Consider the following 21,942-nt stretch of genomic DNA (forward strand, 5'->3'; position numbering starts at 1 on the left):
AGTGACTTCCCAGTGAAGGATTGAAACTTGATAGCGAAGACAGTCTGGATGAAGCCTTGACAACAAGCTGTAAAACAAGAACACAAATGTTCTATTGCAGTCAATTGATCAACTGATGAAAACAGTTCAAGTAATCATCATCACAATTACTGTGATTTTAGTTCAGGTTTAAGATCAACAGAGATGCAACTAAGTACTGTGGGAGGAGTCTCCCCAGAGTTTTTATTTATTTTATTTATGCTTATAAGTAAAGTCAGAGGTGTGTGGAAAAATGAAAATAAAATATGTCTAAACTTGAGGTGGGGACTCAAACAACATAAGAAGACAATGTGTCAAAATACAAAACAGGTAATAAGCTTCTCCATACCTTTTGGTGACCTCTTGCAGCCACAAGTTGGACATATTCTGCTGCTGTTCAGTTGGTTTACTGATGGTCTATGTAGTCTTTAAACTTGCAGCTGTCTTCATCCTCTTGCCTTTCTCTTACTCTTTCTTCATGAGTTTCTTAAGGACGTATTGCAATCACATTTCACATGTGAAACCAGGCTCCCTTCTGTCTATCCTACATAAATGCCATATATCTCTACTTATAATTTAGGATTACTGTGTAGGCTACAAATACCTACCAATTCACAATATGCCATTGCCTGCTTTCTACTTCAAACTGTGCTTTTGTGTTTATTTATTGTGGTTGATCTCTGTGTCATTTTTCAAATGGGATGAGAAAAACAGAAAGAAGAAGACATTATTGGTGCACCAAAGGGCGTGGACAATACAAACTGGGCCATCAGGAGTATCGGGATCCGTGCATGCACTTGCTAATGGAGAGCCACGCCGAAACAAAAGGAAGCCAAAGAGACACCTCCTCCTGCCTGTGGCAGAGGAAACGAGACAACTTCAAAGAGACTTTCAGAACGGCTTTCCATCTATTCTTGCCCACCCATTCCTTTTCACACAATTGCCTTATTTTTTTTGTATTTTGCACGTTTATATATTTTCTAGATATTAAATAGTTGTTGAACCAAATGTGTGTATAGTTTCTGTTCTTGTAATTCTGTAAACTATAGAAGAGCTGTCCATCTAATATTAAAATGCTTGTAGGAGGTAGGTATTTGTAGAATATCTGAGTATTTCAATGTTCTACTATTTTATACTTGTTGTACTAGTTGTTTTTTACTCCTCTAAATAGTTTAACACTACTCTGCAGATATTATACAAACCATAATAGACAAATAAATTATGTATTATGGCAAAAGATAAGATGTTATTGATTCCTTGGTGACATTCACAAGCTGCCCATAAGTATATATAGTAAAAATAAGCTGTGTCTGTACCAGCTGTGACAGTAAAATGATGTACACATGAATGCATCAGTAATTATAATTCAGTAATTTATTCTGTAATGGCATATTCTGCATCAGCACCTTTACTATTTGTAGATTAGTAGGTATGTCTTGATCCTAATACTTTTGTAGTCAATTCTTTTCTTTTAAAGCAGGTATTTCTACATGGCGGTATCATCGCTTTCACTTAAGTATATCATCTGAGTCCTTCTTCCACCCCTAAGTTAAACCTGCGTAGAAACATCAGTAAGTTCTTACTGAAACATCAGTAAGTAAAAACCTATTACTATTACTACTGCTCAATTCAATTCAATTCATTTTTTCAATTTAAAGGGCTTTATTTTGCACATTGACAGAAGGCTACTTCAGCCACTCAGTCAATGCAGCATAGGTCTTATTTCGGTTTGGTGTCCTCTCTTCTGCTACTTTGAATGTCTGTAGAAATTATCAAATAACTGTAGGCTGCAAAAAGCAGCATAGACACTAGGATTTCTAAAATCAATTCTTGAAAATATGTGGTGAATGGAGACATTTTTTATGCAGACCTCTCTGGCCTTCACTGTCACCCTTTCATTCACATTCTTATAAACCTCAGTTCTCTCTTTCTCTATTTGTTTTGTGTCTACACACTGCAGTGGACAGGATGAACAGTTCTTGCTTGTTTTCATCACTAAAGTGGCTCATCTCTGTGCGATGTGAGTCCACCTTCAATGCTGATCAATGGTGGTAAAGGATCTCTAGTGTAATGTCTCACCAAGAACTAAGTTTCAAGAACGATGAACAAGTATGCAGATTAACACTCATTGGCATCCCCCCTTTCTCTCTCCCCCATCTCTCTCTCTCTGTCTCCCTCTCTCTCTCTCTCTCTCTGTGTCTCTCTTTCTATTGGAAGGCTGAAGTCGTTTCTACCAGGAATATATAAGGGTATAGAGGACAGGGGTGGGGTGACAGGGGAGTTTGCTTATCATTTGCTGCCCTGTACCTGGATGTGTGTGTGTGTGTGTGTGTGTAGGTGTGTGGGACCATGCCGACTTGTGGGGTGCGACACTGGCTCACCTTTGCCTCAGGTCTGGTGGAGTGTCTGTGTTTCGCTGGAGCCGTGTTCGGATGGGCTTCACTTGTTTTTGTCCTGAAGACGGAGGGCTACTTCAGCTCTCTGTGCGTCAACACCACAGGAGTCAATGCAACACAGGTCTTAGGTCAGTTATCCTCGTCTCCGCTACTTTGAATGTCTCTAGGAATGATCCAGTAACTGTAACCAGCAAAAAGCAGCCTAAGCTCTAGGATTTCTAAAATCAGTTCTCTATTTCGCTATCTGTTCTGTGTCTCCAGATTGCAGTGGACAAGATGCACAGTTCTCACTTGTTTTCACCATCGCCGCCTTTCTGAACAATTTCATGACGTTGCCTATTGGTTTCTTCTTTGACCGGTTTGGTACTACAGTGTCTCGTCTCTGTGGGATGTGAGTTTACCTCTATTATGTGTATTATGAGTAAATGATCAGTGGTTGTAAAGGGTTTCCTGTGCAATCTATTAGAAAAAAAGTTGAGGGAAATAATTGAGGGAAAAGTTTAAGTTGCACTTTGAAATGTTATCACAAAATAACTTTTATAAGACAAAAAAAGTGATAAACATAAAATATTTGTCAGATATTTTTTGCATCAAGAGTTCATTACAAAACACAAAAAACTAAATTAAATTAATTAAAATAAATTTAATAAATCTAAATTTAATTTAAATTAATGTAATATAAATTAATTAATTCAATTTAATTTAATTTAGTCCATTTTAATAAATTATTTGTGTTTATAACAGCTGTTGTGCCAAAAACATCCAGTAAAGGGTTGAAATGAAATGCCAGACCCTTTACTCTCTATTGCAGGGCGTATGGCAACAATTATTATATCTAATTTTTACTAAAAGGCAGTAACATAAAATCCATGTTTTATTTTTTAGTTGTGAAAAGGATGTCCTTTACTATGTAAGAGCAGAAAATTGAATACATCAAATCACCACTAAATTCTCACAAAAAGACCTTCAAACAGGAAGGTCTTTTTGTGAGAATGTCATGATCTGAGGCCTTCAGATCATGATCCCAAAGTTGACTAACTGTTCAATATTTAGGCTAAATTCTTTCAAGAAAAAACTGAAATAGTATCTGGGGTAAGTTAACTTGTAATTTTCATCATCAGAACCATTTTAGATGTGATAACGTTTTCGTAAAATGACCGTATACCAACAGCATGTATTTTGGGAGCATTAATACAATAGTAGGCTGCATTTTAGGCTGTTTTTGACCATATTAGCCATTAATTATATATTATATTAATTTCACTTTGTAAATATTGGGTTATACATTTCACCAAGTATACATTGAATTTCTTTAGTCTTGTTTCCAATAAAAGCACATTGTTAGAGAAAAAGTAGATATTTTGGTACATTCCACGATTGCGCATTGTTGCCACATGGCAACAATTTACCAACTACCCCCAATTAAAATGTTTTTTATTTTTCAAATATTTCCATTATTTAAGCAATTTTAAGTAATAGAAACACGTAAAACAATTTTTATCAAGTTTAGATAATTCATGCATTTGAGGAAGAAGAAAAGCGGAAGAATGATTAAGAAATTGAAAGATCAGGGTTATTAATTACAGGAGGAAAGGAATTAGTTGTTTTTTTATGCATATATTGCTACCCTGTGACTAAGAAGCACAAAAGTTGGTAGCAGAAGAACGTGCATGTGAACATGTGTTTACGATTAATATGATTGTGTTTTGTAAAGTTGTGTCTATTGAGGATTCTCCTTGTGTGAGGTGACAAACCCTTCTGCCAGCAGATAGAGCCATACAACTGTTTAAACAAGGGACTCAGGCTCAGGTCATTATCGAAACACCTGCTGTTCTGCTCTCCTGCTTTCTCTCCTGATAACTTAATGCACTCATGAACCTGTACACTACTTTGATTACAATGATCTTTGATATGTTAGTTATTAGTTTATGGTCATAGGGACTGTTTGTTATAGATCATTCTTGACTTATATCAGCTATATAAGCAGCCGTCTATGTTTATAATCATGCAAAGAGAAAGATGATTTAATTGTGCACTTGAAGCATCATAATAAACTGATGCTAATAAAGTGACATGATGACACTGGAATTTCTGTTTCTCCACCAGAGTTTTGTACACCATGGGTACCGCGATGATGGCCTTCTCGACTCCAGGTGAGAGACATTTCTCCATCTCTTTGTATTGAGTTCTCTTTTCTGTCTAAAGAAATTCTGACAAGAAGTAAGAAGTTACAGCTGTAGATGATTTTTTTAAATTTTATTTTCCCATCAGCCTTGGTAAACCTGCTCTTCCCAGCTCTCTCCTTCATTGCAGTGGGTGGCATCTTGCTTCTAATCACCAACATCCAGGTACATCCAGGTTTTCTTGATTATTCAATTGATTATTCTCTATCTATCAATCACAATCAACAGATTGGCTGTCTAAGAATGACCAGGTCTCTCCTCAGGTCATCTCTAAAGGCTGCAAGACACATCTCTTGTATGCATCAGTGCTATTTCAGGAGTCACACAGGGTATCAGGTTTTTTAACAGCAGACGACCTCTCCTAAGTCCCAGTTTGCATCCCAGCAGCAAAAGGTCACACTCCTGCCCTCATTATTCTTTCTCTGAGGTTTGAGTGATGGAACGTACGGCCCTTCTCTTTGCTGCACTCATGATTCCAACCCCAGTCAGAGATTTTCAGAATGAAAGCCCTGCAAATCCATGGCAGCCGACTTCAGTTGGCTTGCAAATGCCCCGTCAGCCTTGGCTTCTGCACTGCTCCACCAGCCCCTGGTATTTGGCAAGCTTCTCATGTGCTTCCGCCAGGTGTTCCTCCCAGGGCACTGTCAGTTCCCACATGATCGCGTACTTTGTGGAATCTGAGAAGATCATGTCTGGGTGGAGCGTTGTTTGTATAATGTGATCAGGGAACCTTAGTTGTTTTCCAGTATCCACTCTCAGCTACCAGTCAGTGATGGTGAATAGGGCTTCTCTCCAGCTTTGAGAAACAGGATGGTTTTCTTCCCTGGGTGGTGTTTATTGGGCTGAATGGCTGTGGTGACCATGTCTGCTACTACCATGGTCATTGTGCTAGCGATCACGGACATTGGCAGAGGATTTTGGGCAGTTCCTAAGGAGGAACCCTCTGTGAGCATACAGAGGACATGAAGATGTTGCCATGTGTGAAGGTTTGCCTGATTTGGTAAGGTGTCATAAACAGCCTTAACCAGGAATCTGTTGCAGTAGAGGTCACCCTGCCAGAATCAAGTGATCTTCCTCTGCATTGTGTTTTCCAAACTTGTTATGCTCCTTGCAGTCCACATCCCACCATCTTGCTGACCCATGCCTCACTCCCCTGCATGCACTCTCTGGCAGAGATGTTGTCAGTCCTTTCATTTGTCTTTGCCGGTCTGGCAGCTTGGAAATAAACCCAGGCCCTGTTGCCACTGTCCCAACAAGGGCCTTATGCCTTAAACAAGAACACAAAAGAAAGACAGAGAATCTACCCTCAGGGCACCATTGTTGTCATTATCTGACAGAGCTAGATGCAAAAAAGGACACTGCTGAGTCAGAATTATACACCTAAATACAACATTAATCTGTTTCAATGCACATTTGTCTCTTAAAGATAGGAAACCTGTTCGGTTCACATCGGTCCACCATCATCACTCTCCTCAACGGGGCATATGACTCTTCCTCAGCACTCTTCTTCGTCATCAAGGTAAGAGACATTGACACACTGCTGTCATAAATTAAGTCTACTGTACATATTTATACCATTTTGTCTCCTCCTGCAGATGTTACACGAGTCCGGCATCCCTCTCCTCGCCTCCTTCCTCTTTCTGGCTGCCTGCAGCGTCATTCATGTGTTAAGGACTTTATTCCTGATGCCCAGAAAGTTCATTCCCTACCTACTGCCTGATCACTACACATATGGGTACGACAATCCCTCATACATGCTTCTGCCACTATTTTCTGTTTTTATTTTCGAAAGAAAAATCCACAAATTTATTTCAAATAGTTAGAAAACTGTTGAAGATTGAATAAAAAACAAATGGAAAAATATAAGTAAAAATTAGATTTTCAAAATGTCATTTTAATTCACTGCCTTGTCTTACTTGGGAGCTCTTGAGGCTCTTTTCTTCCTGTACTGTAAACACATCAGTGTACTGTACACTTTAGAGGTATGCTGGTTTTGAATGTGACCCCAATCTGATCCTCTCAATTTAATCAGCATGTATTTCAGTGAAAATATGAAACACAGGGCTTTCTTTATCAAAAAATGCAGTTGCAAATACTGAAATCCATGCGAACAACATTTGTTTGTTTCAACACATTTTTTAAATCTAACCAGCATAGTTTGTTTATTTTGAACTCTTTGTCTATGGCTGACCCATTATGATCTTTGACTTTTGTCAGGATAACCTGTGGTAAATCAAAGACTCTGAGCACAGAGCACATAGCAACGAATGATGACACAGACGGGACAACAGAGGAAACAACATCTGACGAGAAACCTGTGAAACAAGGTTTGTGCAGTTTACTGTGGCTTAGATTAATACATAGTAAGATTTAGCAGAATGAACTAATCACATATCCTATTTCTATGCCATCATTTCTATTCCTTTTCCTCCACCTTCTGAATTCCTCTTTGTTTTTCTTCTTTTCTCTTTCCTCTTCTTCATTCATCTCTCTGGTCTCCCATCGTCTCTCCCAGAGAAGAGTTTACGTGAGTGCTTCCTGTCCAAACTCTTTATGTGGAACCTGGTTTGGTTGTCGGTGATGCTGCTCAGACATTACCTCTTCATCGGCACACTCAACCCCTTCCTGCACCGGCTGACGGCGGGAGAGCCTTCACTGGGTAAACACCTTAAAAAGAACACACACACCTTAGCAAGGACTGCAGTTTGTGCAAACTTTCTTAATTAGATAAACTCTAGTCATCCTTCAAGTTCCCTGAATAAAGACCAGTTAGCCCATACTTCAACTAAGAGCGCTTGAATGAAGTAATATTTTATGAGCTAGTTTTCTTCTCTTATCCTCGCTTTGTGTGTCCCTGCAGTGAGTCAGTACATCAATGCCTTTGCTATAACACAGCTGTGTGGCGTGCTGTGTGCTCCCTGGAACGGCCTCATCATGGACAGACTGAAAGGCAAACCTCGTGCTGCAGGTATCACATTAACACTAGCAATGACTCAACAGGCCACAACAATGGCAGACCTACTATGTGTGTGTCCCTGGATGTGCTCTAATAGTCAATGGACTCTTTCATATCCAAAGAGAACATAGATATTGATTGAAAAAGTTCCATTATTAACTGTAGTGGATAAACAGCAGTCTAAAAGCACAGAACAACAACCCTATGCTCCTTTTGATAGTTACACAAAACAAATTTATGTAAGAAAACAATGTGGGAAAAAGTTTGATGTGTAAAACAAGGCATAGTCCTGCTTTATGAAAGGTTTACACATTATAAGTAATGGATTTATTCATCATCAATAAAGCTTTTATTACTGCTTTATTGACTTGTAATAAGGACGTTTGTAAACCTTTTGTAGAACAAAGGCTGGTTTGGGAAGTTGTGGAAAATCTACTCTTGCACAACTAGTCATCATGAAGGCACCAATGCACCAGGACATCCAGATTAAAATACATCTGCTAACAATTTATTAATACTTACAACACCAGACCGGATGACTGAGTATTACAGCAGAGGAACTCTTTATGAAGGATTTAGCATTTTTAAACAACTGCTGATCTGGTGGTTTATTATACAGTGAGAAGCTTGTGATACTCTATTAATAAGCCATTCAATTTTCAGGTGGAGAAAATAACCCGCAGACAGTTGGAATTGTTTTACCTTGAAACTTCGAACAAATCTTATCCTTATTGATGGATTATTACTGATCTATAAAGCATTAATAAAAATGTATAAAATGTGCTATCTTAGAAGGTGGTACCCAAATGTCTATTAGTTTTCTATAATAGTGTTATGCACATTGAGACTCTGCTCTCTGGATTTGAGATCTATGGACACTTAATTTTAATATTCTCTATTTATTTCTGTTTGTGGTGTTTTGTGTCTGCATGTATGTTGGATGCTTTATTTCCTTTGTGAAGCAATTTGTGATGTCTCTGCTCTTGAGAGGTGCTACACAAATAAAGGATAATGAGTAAATACTCACTAACTTAAGAAAATGTATAATGTTTGAATAAGAAAATACTAAATGTGAGTTATGTGTGCTTAAAGCCACACTGACAACTGTGGCTTTAGGCAACATGTTTTCCTATTGTCTGTCCGTCCCATTCTCAGGAAGGCCTTGAAGGAATGTCTTCAAACATCCATTTGGACTCAAAATGAAGTAATTATATTTTGGTGGTCAAAATGTCACAGGTCAACATCACTGGGACATTATAATGTTGTGAAAAAACGCTTTTCTGGTCGTTATTCAAAGCCATGCCTCAGGAACAGACGGGGAGGTTGTGACCATATTTCACATAGACACTGAAAGGTGACGCTGATCTTGGGTCTGTGTTTACATTTGTGTTTGTCTGTTTGTAGGGGAGAGCGAACAGGAGGCAGATCTACGGGCCTCGGTGCTTTCTTTCTTTCTGACGGCACTACAGTGTGTGTTGTTCTCAATATGTGCCACCATCCCGTACCTGCCGCTTCAGTACCTCACCTTCATCCTGCAGGTGATCAACCGTTCCTTCATCTTTGGCGGCAACGCAGCCTTCATCAGTATGGCGTGAGTATCAAATACACTTACTACACATCAGTGTGGTCCTGAGATTAAGTGTCTAAATATTGTAGTTGTCAAAAACAACAAACTGCTGTATATAAATACATAATGAATGACAATATAAGACTGTCTTGATTATAAATAACATGCCTTCCCACAAGCAGTTACAAATACTGTACATTAATAAACATGCAAAAATATGTTATGTGCTTATAACAACATTATAATGTGTTAAACAATTTATTATGTTTATATACTGTGTATAAATGAGTAAGTGGTGGGTTAAAGTAGAAAGTTTTTTTAAATCTTACTTTTTTATAATCAACACTTCCTGCTCTTTGCCATGTCATCATTTGGTGTGTGTGTGTGTCTAGTTTCCCGTCATGCCACTTTGGGAAGCTGTATGGTCTGGTCATGGCTCTGTCTGCAGTGTTTTCTCTGCTGCAGTATGCCTGCTTTGCCCTGGTGAACGAAGTCCTGGATGGAGACCCTTTATACGTGAGGACATGATATATAAGTGATACACCTGTAAATCTCACCCGTTTACTTTGACTCCTCTTCACCATCTTCATCTTCATCTCCTCTCCCTGCTTCCTCCTCCCTTTCTCTCCCCTCATGTGTCTGCAGGTGAACATCGGTCTGACGGTCCTCAGCCTGCTCGCCTTCATCCATCCTCTCTCAGTCTACCTGCACTGTCGAAATCTTGCCTCCCAGCGAGCTAAGAGCAACGCCACTACTCTTAAAGTCAAGTCAGTAAATTGCAAAGTGACTCTATAATATAACCAGTGACACTGTCAGTTTGTTTGATTGTTTGTGTTTGCATGGCTGTGTTGTGTTGCCACATGTATCCTCTTCAGAAGATGAAGAGCTTGTAAAAGCAGATTGTGTGTTTGTGCAGAGTGAAAGCACATTTGCCACACTCTTGGAGCATGTTCACAGCCAAACTGAATATATGTATAAAATTTAAAGGCTGGGTCTGTAAAATTGGAGAAACAGCAAGAGCAGATAGTTTGAAAGTATCAAAATACCAAAAATATCCCCCTCTTTTATTCAGACCTCTCAACAAAGCCAGTCCCCAACAACACATGAACAAGCTGCCTGACGTTACTGCTGGAGGGCGAGTCCACGATAGTGATGAGAAGACTGGCCCCCACCGGATCTTTCATTCTTCACACAACTGCTGACTGATTGCCTCTCTCACCTTTTCAATCTAACAAATAAACAACTGTGTTGAATGCCACATTCACAGCAGAGGTGCTGCGGCGAAACAACAAAGAGAATCCTGTCAGTTTTCAAAATAAAACACCCTGTGCAGACTTTTGATCGTATTTTGCATCAGAGGTTCATCTTGGAAGTGGAAAAACACATGACATATGATGTGATGACATACAAATATCCAACTATAATAAAATAAACACTAAAAGTGATTCAAAGTGTTTGGTTTGATGTATTTAACGTCAGCTGCACAAGATCTTGTTGCTAAGTTTTTTCCGCATAAAGCAGCAATAAAGCTCTTTTAAATTAGAATATGGTCTGAATGTTACCTTCCCTCAACTTCTCAACTTATTCTGATAATCACATACATTATTTCCACCAAATTTTAAAGCAGAAACATTTATTGTGTTGACTTTCCAGAGGATTAGAAAATTAAGTTGCAAACATTTACAGAAATAACCATATGCTCTGAAGTTCATTCATTTGCAGATTGAAGTCTTTCATCATTAAGCATGACACATTAAAGGGTCACTCCACAGATTTTACATACCAAGAATAGTTTACTCGCCATCAGGAGCAGGACTCACCATGTGAAATCAGAATAATGAATAATGTCTTTGCTCTGAAAGGAGCTTTAAAAAGTCTGAAAAAATAACCCTGGTTATGTCATCCTAGTTTGGGCTCGGACATGACAGAGGCTGCCTCACAGACTGTGCTTGTGAGTGTGACAGACAAAGATCTCTGCAGTCTGTTTTTTAAAAATCTGTCCCTCACAACGCTTCCAACTTCATGGACGTTCACTGCTAAATTGGTGACGTGACCCTTAGAAATGTATTTATGAAGTTTAGGTCTTCATTTCACTGCCCTAAAATGATTCTGTGACTGGAGCTATCTTGCATGATGTAGTTATAATGGTTATAATGTGGTGAAACGACAGCAGCTGACTGGAGCTCGACTTCACTGGACACAATGAAGAGAAATGCATTAGTCTAAGCACAATACAGCTGATCAAAGGCTTTAACATTGAAGTGTCTCTTTGTCTACGCTGCCCATTGTGTGTTCAACAATGTTTCAGGATGACTTTGCTAAATTGGTGGCGAACTCCTTTATAGAAACATCTGATTCTGTGAATCCAAGTCCAAACCTGCAGGACTCACATCAGCCTCAGAGGACAGTGTGGCATCTCCAGTCACTCTGTGGCTCTTGGAAGATTGGGTAGGAGTTGCCATGTCATTACTGATGGTTGTGGAGCGGTTTCACACGGGGCAAAAGCTTTGGCAGGGTTTAAAGCTGAAATAACAGGGACACTCCCCCACAACAGCCTCACTCAAGTTCTCTGTACACCTGCTGTGTGAGAGAACAGTGAGCCCAGTAAAATGTGATGCAACTCCAGAAAGTCTGTCACATCAGTGTGTGTGTGTGTGTGTGTGCGCGCGCAGGGAACATGTGCATGGTAACAGGTTCTTCCCTTGCATCTGCGTCATCGATGATCACAGTATCTTAATGATGTAAAAATACAGACTTGCATAAATGTATGACAGAAATAGGGGCGAAGGCGTGAGAGGTGGAGTGTAAAAATAAGCCAGTCTTTTAATGAGGCGATTTGTTATGTGTTGTTTTTATCTTTACTCAGACTGATTCTGTTGCGGGGACCGGGGATGTCTTTATGACACATAGATTTGACAGGCTTACTCCAAATGTGCCAACTGTCTGTTTTCTTTCATTTGAGCAACAGGAGAAAAACTGTCATGGCCTCACTTGATCAGCCTTAATTTGCTGTTTTCCATCTGCTGTGAGGAGCTAGTGGGAGCAAATTAGCGCATCAAACTACTCAGACCATATTAACACAGCAACTTCTATGTTTCTCATGCCTGTGATTCATAATAAGAGATCGTAATAAGCCATAAAAATGGATTGTTTCAACAGAGGAAAGTAACTAAGTACATTTACTCAAGTGCTGAACCATTGTCTGTACAGTTAAGAGGTATTTTGTACTTTCTTTGTGTTCCAGTTTTATGCCCTTTTTATACCTTTACTTAGCTACATTTTACTGGGTAATATTTTTACTTACTTTTCAGATCACAGTTTTATAGACAATAATAAAACAGTTTTATATACCTTACAACATAAACTACCCAACAGTAGTTAAATTAGCCACATCATCAGGCATCAGAAATAATAATCCAATTATATAATGCATGATAATCTAACTCTAGTAGTTTTACTTTTTCTAATAATACTTGTGTGCTTTTCCTTAAATCAAATGACTTGTGTGGGACTTTTACCTGTGTAATTGTAATGCAATTTTAGTGTAATTACATAACTACATTATTTTAATGTAATGCAGTGTTTACAATGTGGTATCATTGCTTTTACTTCAATAACTGATCTGAATTTTTCGTCTACCACTTCTTACTTCCAATTAAGGGGAATATTAATGGCACAACATATAGTAATATGGCTCACTGTCACGCGGTCATGGCTCACTGGGACACTTGAATAGAACAGAGCCATCATTTATGCCATTACAACTAGTCAAAACGTCCGCTGTGAGAAAGTCTTGTTATATTGTGCCTCCAGATTTGTATCAACAATTTGTGTTTTTTCATTTCAGCATGACAATAATGCACAAAGCAATGTCCATAAAGACATATTTATTTATTTATATATTATTTGATAGGGACAATGCAATTCAACATAGTTCCACTACAAAGCTTGGCACTGATGGGATGTACAGAAAGTTTACAGCTATTTCTAATTTCCAACTCTCCAAGTCAAATATGCAGATGTTAGTAAATGTAATGTCAAGTAGTTTTCCCAGTTTGTTGCAGAAGAACTGGACAGGCCTGCACAGAGCCCTAACCTCAGCCCCATCAACACCTTTGGGATGAACTCTGACTATGAGGCAGGCCTTATCACCTCACTAACTCTCTGACTGCAAAACTGACTTAACCTGAATGACTCATCTCATATGGATGTGATGTTTTCGTGTCCACATACTTATGCCCTCATAGATTATCTTTATGTCACTTTCGCTCCCCTTTTCCGTGGCTGCTCATCTTCATGCAACATACCCATTCACAATCACAACATTGTATCTGTAACAAGATGAAAAAAAAACTGCAACAAGGCTCCACGTCACTAAAACAATAGCCGTGACTTGTAGTACTGAAAGAGGATTCCTAATGTTTTGGGTAGTTAAAGCTGGCTTATTCACATGAGCTGGGATGAGTGTGTATGTGGATTTTGGGGTTGATCTATGTGTAGGCCCTTGTACTTACATCCCTGGAGACCCCTGCCACCTGAATTATGGAAACATGTGCATTGTAACAAGAGGCTATCTGCATTTCCAAGAAATAGACACCAAGGCTGGTGCCCGACCAGATGTTGTGTCTGTCCAAGTGCCCATCAGCACACATACAGTATGAGATGGTACGATACGCATCCATCTCAAATGCAGACATGGGTACACAAATTTATAAAAGGTATTTAGAAGATTTAAAGGTTGAATGATTAGAAAAATGTACATAAAGAAGCAGACCAAACAGAATTATTTCACCTCAGCATGCACAAACCACCTATCAAACAGCCACATTACATTTAGCAAATTTTTTGAGGCCTTTAAGCACCTTAACAGGCGATTATTTAAATTGATTGCAAATATGAACTTTGCATACTGAAGCCTCTCTTTTGGCACTGCAACTAAATATCAGATGATTCATTATCTTGTTAACAAAGTCTTGTCAGACCTTTCCTGTCCCAAGTGACACCCACATTGTGTCTGATTCATACATTTCTACTCATAACAAGCACACTGCATTTAACAGCTTGGATTTGAAGATGGATAAAACTGTGGCATTTAATGGCCAGCTGATATTGAGATTCTGGGAATGGACAACCACTGACTGTTTTACTGTTCAGTCTCAAGTTTTGATAGAATAAAAGTGTAAGTAAATGTATGTATGTATGTAAATATCTCAATTAGGTGACTTGTGACACAGCCCAGGTTCGAGAAAGTGCATCAAAAAACTCTCATTAACAAAGTTAATTTTTGTATTCAAGGAGTTACTCCCCTGTTGACCCTGATGTACCCAGTGGGCAGAAACACACTGTCTACACACAAGGTCTTCAGCTTTGTGTGTGAGGGTGTTTGTGCATGTGAGTGGGGGTTATGGACGGAGTCAACAACACGTTTTTTTTTTAGGATCAGGACAGATTCTTTGAACATGTTGTGTTTACACCAGTTCAAATGTCAGTGTCCCCATGATTCACTTAGACACAGCAGGCTAGTGAGGGGAGGGGAGTGGATCAGGCAGTGGAGATGTGTTAGTGGATGTTGTTACTTACATTGGTGCATTTTCTCTGCTAATGCATTTGGAAGGAACATAATTACACTATACACACACACACACTCCCACAGCCTCCCTGAGCTGAGGATGAAGTGTGTTTGGTGAGCTGGCTGCCTCCCCCAGTTATTCCGGGGCCAAGAACAGTGTGAATACATTACATGCACGCACGCACACACGCGACCTTATCTGTCCTACAGCCATGTAATGCCTGATCAGTGAGCTGTCTGCCTCCCCAAGTAACTCCACCACAGCCAAGAATCAGTGTGATCCCAGACGCCTAACTTGTGCCCCGCGCTGTGCTCACAGCTTGGAGATACAGATGACCTTCCAGGGAGCAGGTTGTTGTGAGTGTGTGTTCACTGGGGAACAGATGATGTGCATCATGGTGGACCTGGTCTTGACCTTTGTCACGAAGGGAGGACTCAGTAGTGAGTAAACCCAGCCCACCCTGCCCTGACACGGTTAATTTCACATGCAGAAGACCTCCATGTACCGTGCCATCCCACGTCCCGTCCGCGTGCTGCACAATGTTTTCTCCACCAAATCATTTGCACTGCAGCCAACGTATAATTAGAGCGGACCTGTGACTTATTCAACCAGTTAGTGTCATTCACTGTCGGTGTCAGCGCATCGACAGCATCCTCCTTCACATCCTCCATGCACAGAAAGACCATTACCTCTCTCTATCACATCATCTACAGGAAGATATGATTGAATTCCTTTACTATAATAAATATAGGACGACAATATTAATCATAGGCGATCTGTGTCCCTGCATGTACGCGCAGTATGTGTTGTCCCACGTGTCACTTCTCCGCCAGAGTCCATATGCTGCGTGAGATCACTTCTCTCCACCGCTGGGTCTCCCTTTCACGTTCATCTGTTGTTCTGAATTGTAGGTGGCTCTCGGCTCCTCTCCAAACTGGCCTACACGAAATGAGCCAGATGATTTTTGGCTTTAATGCCAAGTTATTTTTCCCACCTCCTCCTCCATCCCCCCTGTGAGCGCATGTGCCACGGTGGAACCACACAAACACAAACGCTCTTGATAATCACTAGTCATGCAGTAAATATTCGTACTTGTTGCCAGAAACACAGAGAACCTCGATCCCACCTCCAGTCCATCACCACCACCAGTCGGCTGCAGCCCACACTGCGTTTTGTTTTAAACGACGCACGGAAGAGTTGCTTTATCACATTAAAAGTGAATTCAGGGTACATCTTGGGATACTTTGCACATGTTCAGGCAAAAAAACCAAAAGAAAACATGTCATAAAATGTAAAAGACTATGTAAAAAACTGCGCTTTATTGTGACTTTAATTACATCATCACCCATCATAGTTAATAATCAATTAACTTTCTTTTGACAGACAGTGATGCGTTGCTTCTTTAGGTAATGCCACAGTGAAGGCAGCGACAAATCCCGCCTTGCCACTGCCTTTCTTGTCGCTTCCTCCGGTGACTCTTACCCCTCCTCCTGCGCTGACGTACGAGGACCTCCGCTGCCCACGACTGTGGGCGATGGATCGGCTGCGGGTATAAACAGCTCCCCGGGACTCCTGATCGTCACTGCCTCAACCAGCAGCAACTCGGCCACCAGAGCTGAACCCCAGCAGAGATAGCAGCAAGCAAGGCACTTCCTCGCCGCGCAGGCTAACTCGCATTCGGCTTTGGTTCGAGATGGAGGCCCGTTGGATTCGTCGCTCCAGCGCCCACAACTTTAAGAGTGAGTAGCTCTTCGCCATGCACCTGCAGCTTGAATGCACTGAGAGTTTTTGATTGTTTACAATGCGCTTCTGTGATTGCGGCTTGTCACTTAGTGGCACTTCTTAAAATTTAAACAAGTGATTTGAGGAATAATTATATTTAAACATGAAAATCACGCTGGTATTTCCTCTTGTGTCTGTGGAAAACAGCTGAATTTATGTACTTCATTTTGCTTCATTTTTGCATGTATGTTAAATTGTTTACCAAGACGTATAGATTGTTCATCATCAGTTTAAATCGTCTTTGTCAATTATGGATGTTAGGAATTTAGAGGAATGTAGCATACAGAGGGAGCCAGAGTGCGCGCGTTTGGGGCACAGATTTGTCAGTAAAAGCTGTAGAAGAAATTTGTGTGAATTTATATGATATGAATTGTCATTTACAATGCGTGATCAAAGTCGGTTTATATGTTTTAACTCCCCTGTAAAATTGACCAAAACGTCCTTATCCAGCCTCTCCACACCTCCTTTACGCATGGAGTGCTGCAGATATGATTTACGCGCACATGATTCTGAACTTTATTCCTCATGTCATGTAGACTTTGGGGTAAATATGACTTGCGAACCCCCCATGAAGCTGTCTCATTCAGCTTCAAAGCTCAACTTCTCTCTCACCGTCCAGCGCAGCTAATAGTCCAACTTGTTAAGAGGTCAAGAGGTGAGCCGCTGGAAAATCTTGCGCACAACAGATGAATGGGACCCTCATTATTATTTCAAGCATGTACTTTTCCCGCGGTGGCCACTTTTGTGCACCGTTATCCGAGCTGTGCCAAGAAGCTGTTGCAATATTGATAAGGATCGAAACTGATCTGGGTTTGGTTGCTGGTTTTACGCGTGCCCTCTGCGTGACAAACCTCTCAGCGGAAGCATCCTTTTGATACCCTGAGAACTAGGAAACCAGGTTGATTTAATACACACACGCACGTGTGATTCGGGGGTTTTGTCTCTTAATGGTTTAGGTCTCTTAAAGGTCTTAATGGTAGATTTGTGATGATTTTTCTATTCTAAATTGTTGAAATCCAGTGATATGAACCTTGTTACAACAGCCATGGAGACCTATGTAAAGTGATCTGGAGGATATGAATGGGTGAATGATTTCTGTAATGTAAGCTGGTGAATTATATATGAGCTCCAAAGTTCTGGGAGCCATCAACAAGTCAGGGGTGAGAGCACAGCAGTGTTAAAAGAATCACTGACAACAGCTGCAGGTTTGACAGACAGACAGCAAAGAAATATTGGTGCCAAAAGCTGAAATCAGTCACTCTTTCTTTGTCTGTCTCTCTTTCACAGCGTGCATGCTTGCAGGACTAACTTGAGAGTTAACCTCTGTCTCTCTGCTTCCCTCCAGGTGGACTGTGTCTGTGGTTGGTTCTGTGGCTGGTGGTGGTGAAGCCGGGTGGAGTCACAGCATGCCCCAGGCTGTGTGTGTGTTACCCCACGCCCATGACGGTCAGCTGCCAGTCCCAGAACATCACCATAGTTCCGGCTGGTGTGCCGTATGACTCACAGCGTGTTTTCCTGCAGAACAACCGCATCACAGAGCTTCGCGCAGACTCTTTTGGTTTTGAGACACAGGTAAAAATGTGTATTTTTGCATTAATTGAATTTTGAAGCAATATTTGCAGCCATTCTTAATAGAGTTTTATGTCTCCTTTCTCATCCCATTATTGTCTCTTGGTTCTGTGCAGGTGCTTTGGTTATATGGCAACAACATCACATGGATCGAGGCCGGGGCCTTCAGTAACCTCAGGGTGCTGGAGGAGCTGGATCTGGGTGATAACCCGCTGCAGCGCCTGGAAGGTGGAGCGTTCAGGGGCTTGGAGAAGCTGCAGAGCCTGCACATGCATCGCTGCAAGCTGGCCGGTCTCCCCCATGACCTCTTCCACAAGCTATACAGCCTGCAGTTCCTCTACCTGCAGGTAAAGCCAACATACACACACACACACTCCTAAAAACACACATGCAAAGATACTTGACACTCATGCATGAGCATGTAAACATGATGCTTGCAGAAAGACACACTTTGAGAGTAGAGTTGGTTTATGGACAAATCAGTCACCCTATAGTTGCCAACATGAAGGCTGCACACCCACACACATAGAAACACGTTTCTACTGTGCATGTTGAAGGATTGTTTTGAGTAGGTTCAGTGAGTTGCACACAGTCTCAAAGATACAAACGGAGAATCTATATAAGTAAATATGAAAATACTCATAAGATCTAGAAACACAGTAGCACACCTCAGCAGGAAAATAAGCACTAATCAACAGTTGGAAACTAAATTTAAATCATATTATGAATCAAACACAACTGATTGCCCTCAGATGGATTGTAGTGAAGAAATTACACAGAATGATCAGGCTTAGTGAAGTGAGTGACCACAAAACTGCCTAGGCACATATAACTGAATACACATAAGGGAGCATGTGCCCACACACTTCATCTCAGCAGCAGTTCTAGCTTCAAGTCATATGTAACAGAATGAGCAAACACAACTAGGCACAAGGTAGAGGCAGATCTTACCAGTGAAAATAAAACCAAGACATACTCATGTCTTTAAGTAAACCTGCAGCCTAATGACTATAATTATTAAACAGTGCAACATTTCACCTCAACGTCAGGCTACAATACAGAGGGAAAGCTCCATACATGCACCTTTGAAGTTCAGCATACAATTGGATAAATACTGTCTTATATTTAAGATAAGTACTGAGGAATAATTTACAGGACAATGAAAAATACTTAACTCTGAGTTTGATATATAAAGTGCCTGAAAAGCAACACAGAGCAGTTGCAGTTTTGTCACACATGTTCACACATTTAATTTTTCCCATTTGGATTGATTTCCTACTTTTAAGGCAGTCATTCATTTCACTACAGTATGGAAATTAGCTCACAGACATTTTTCAAGATGTCACTTGTATTTTTGCCAAAGTTGTTGTCAGCTTTTTGGCAGATGACAGTGAGATCTCTGCTGTTGGAGAGTCCTTGAATCCATCCCTGCCAGTAAAAAAATCACTCCCACATTCTCTGTGGTTCCAGGTGGTAGAGGTCACTTCTCACCACTGTAAAGCTACTTTCAAATAGGAAGTTCTCCAAGTGTGCATGTATGACACATCAAACTGTAAAGCACCTAAGATCTAACTCTATTTTCAACTACAGCAGCCAAGCAGCCTTAATTTTGCCACATGCTTTTCCGCAGCATTAAATCTTGTATTTTGGTTTTGCTGCAGGAGAATCAGCTCCACTTTCTGCAGGACGACCTGTTCTCAGATCTGGTCAACCTCACACATCTCTTCCTGCATGGAAACCGCATCCGTGCCCTCTCTGAGAATGTGTTCAGAGGCCTGGTCAACCTGGACCGCCTTCTTATCCATGACAACCGCATCAGGCAGGTCAACCGTCGGGCTTTCCGTGACCTGGGGCGCCTGACTATCCTTTACCTGTTCAACAACTCCCTGGCCGAGCTGCCCGGTCAGGTCATGAGAGACACCCAAGGTATCCAGTTCCTCCGCCTCAATGGTAACCCGTGGTCCTGCGGCTGTGAGGCTCGCCCCCTCTGGGAGTGGTTCCGCAAGGCCCGCATCTCCTCCTCTGAGCTCATGTGCACCTCCCCATCCCAACGTCGTGGTCAGGACCTCCGATTCCTCCGGGAGCTGGACTTCGCCCTCTGCCCCCTGCCTGACCCTGGCTCTCTGGCTGGGAGCACCACAACCACCTTCAGCACCAAGACCCGCTGGTGGTTCTCCAAGCACAAGCCTGCATCGTCATCCAAGGCCTCATACCAGAAGAGCACAGAAACGGTGAAGGCCTTCCCCTTCTCCGCCGTCAAGCCTCAGTACCTCCCTAAAACCCCCACCGAAACCATCTCCTCCAAGTATGAACTGTCAGCGGACGAGGTGGCACTCCCCAAGCTGGACCCAGAAGAGTACTGGGCCAACTACGGCAACGAAGACGCCTCCATCCGCTGCTTTGAGCTGGAATGCCCGCCAGGCTATGACAACCCAGCCTTCTCCTCAGCCTCCTCCCTACCCAGCATCCCATCACTCCTTTGCCTCCTCTCCCTCTCCGTAGTCACAGTCTCGCTTCATTTCCTTTTTGGCTGAACTCTCCTCTCCTCCACACCCCTTTCTTCTCCTCTAATTTCTCCCCTGCTCTTTCCAACTCTAACAAAAAGCCTGGATCTCGATTCCTTTCAGTTACCTCCTCGATTTGCAGGGGGTGCTACGCTGATGCGGGAGACAGGTGAGGCAGCAGGGAGCTGTTGTAAAGAACGCAGATCAGTTTAGTTGATGTAGAGAAGGACAGGATTTCAATGTTGAAGTAGCTGCTGCTTATTAGTACAGCCTTTAAAAAGCAGGGACCACATCATGGAAACTGACTGATAGTGACAGTACGAAGGCAGAAACCTACAACAACATTATGAAATGATAGAGACGCTGCATGCAGACAGGTGGTGGTGTCTCCAGATGTTTTTTGATATCACAGGTGTAAACAACGCAGGCGTTGTGACTGTTTTCTATATCAACTAGTGCTCACCATCCAATCATTGCAAACATTGTCTCCCACTAATTTCTTTCTTTCATCATGAATAAAAGTGGTGATTACTGCTAGGTTATTTGACACTTCCAGAAGTAGGAGAAAGGTGTGGATTAGCACAGAACTACAGGGAGAAGTGGAAGGAAAATTGATGCAGTGTGAGCAGAGTGAGCTTCAGATGTTAATCTTAAAACACAAAAGGATGAGAGGATCATTAGATCTACAGCTAAAAGTGACTCTCCTCTCTACTTCAGATTTAAAAAATCCTGTGTGATACCAGAGATACCAGCAAACCACCACCTACACTTGTACATATCACACACCATTGCTGTACATACAGCCATCACAAACTGCTCTGTATTTATACTAGCTGGATTTTCACTTTTCTTTTTAGTACCATTAATAAATGACAGCTTGTGGTGATAGAGGAGATACTTAGTTTGTAAATCGTAGGCAATCAAATTAAATATGGAAACTCCTTTTCGCCCCTTGTGTTTTCCAGTCTTGTCTCTCCCCCTCTGAGATGGCAAATGGAAAATTTAAAGATTTGATGAGATTAAACATATTAGTACTCATTTTCAAAATAAGCAGAGAAATTGTTTCTCTCTACCAAAAAGGGCACATCTTGCACAGCATATTCTGATTTTTGTGTGTTTGATTCTTTATTTGTTTTGAGTGACTAATAACCAAAGTCCTGCGAAGACCAGATTCATTTGGCCTCTTCTTAAAACGAGTGCATGTGTGTATATTCCTGTTCTCCCCTTAGGAACATGACCCCTGGCTATCTCTCTCTCTCTGTCTGTTAGTCTGGTTGTCTAAACTGACACAGAACAAGCTTAAAAACAACACCAGGCTGAATCCTACACAGCCCTTTGTGCTGTTTGAAGCCTCAGGCCTCTGTTCAGGTGGCTCATGTGACATTACACTTTAACCT

The 21,942-nt window shown here is 41.2% G+C and overlaps 2 protein-coding genes across 2 annotated transcripts; both read left to right on the forward strand.

Moving 5' to 3' along the window:
• Positions 1–2,367: 2,367 nt before the first annotated feature.
• LOC139207686 (equilibrative nucleobase transporter 1-like) lies at positions 2,368–10,322 on the forward strand. Its single transcript, XM_070837426.1, has 13 exons — positions 2,368–2,542; positions 2,676–2,805; positions 4,521–4,567; positions 4,686–4,762; positions 6,024–6,116; positions 6,193–6,332; positions 6,815–6,924; positions 7,113–7,256; positions 7,458–7,565; positions 8,958–9,144; positions 9,513–9,636; positions 9,766–9,887; positions 10,193–10,322. The coding sequence occupies exons 1-13, from the start codon at positions 2,368–2,370 to the stop codon at positions 10,320–10,322; spliced, it is 1,587 nt and encodes a 528-aa protein (XP_070693527.1).
• Positions 10,323–16,383: 6,061 nt separating this feature from the next.
• rtn4rl2b (reticulon 4 receptor-like 2b) lies at positions 16,384–20,575 on the forward strand. The gene is made up of 4 exons (XM_070837124.1): positions 16,384–16,429; positions 17,818–18,044; positions 18,158–18,388; positions 19,703–20,575. The coding sequence occupies exons 1-4, from the start codon at positions 16,384–16,386 to the stop codon at positions 20,573–20,575; spliced, it is 1,377 nt and encodes a 458-aa protein (XP_070693225.1).
• The last annotated feature ends 1,367 nt before the right edge of the window (positions 20,576–21,942 follow it).

The sequence above is a fragment of the Pempheris klunzingeri genome, chromosome 9 (assembly GCF_042242105.1).
Source record: "Pempheris klunzingeri isolate RE-2024b chromosome 9, fPemKlu1.hap1, whole genome shotgun sequence".
Taxonomy (NCBI): Eukaryota; Metazoa; Chordata; class Actinopteri; order Acropomatiformes; family Pempheridae; genus Pempheris; species Pempheris klunzingeri.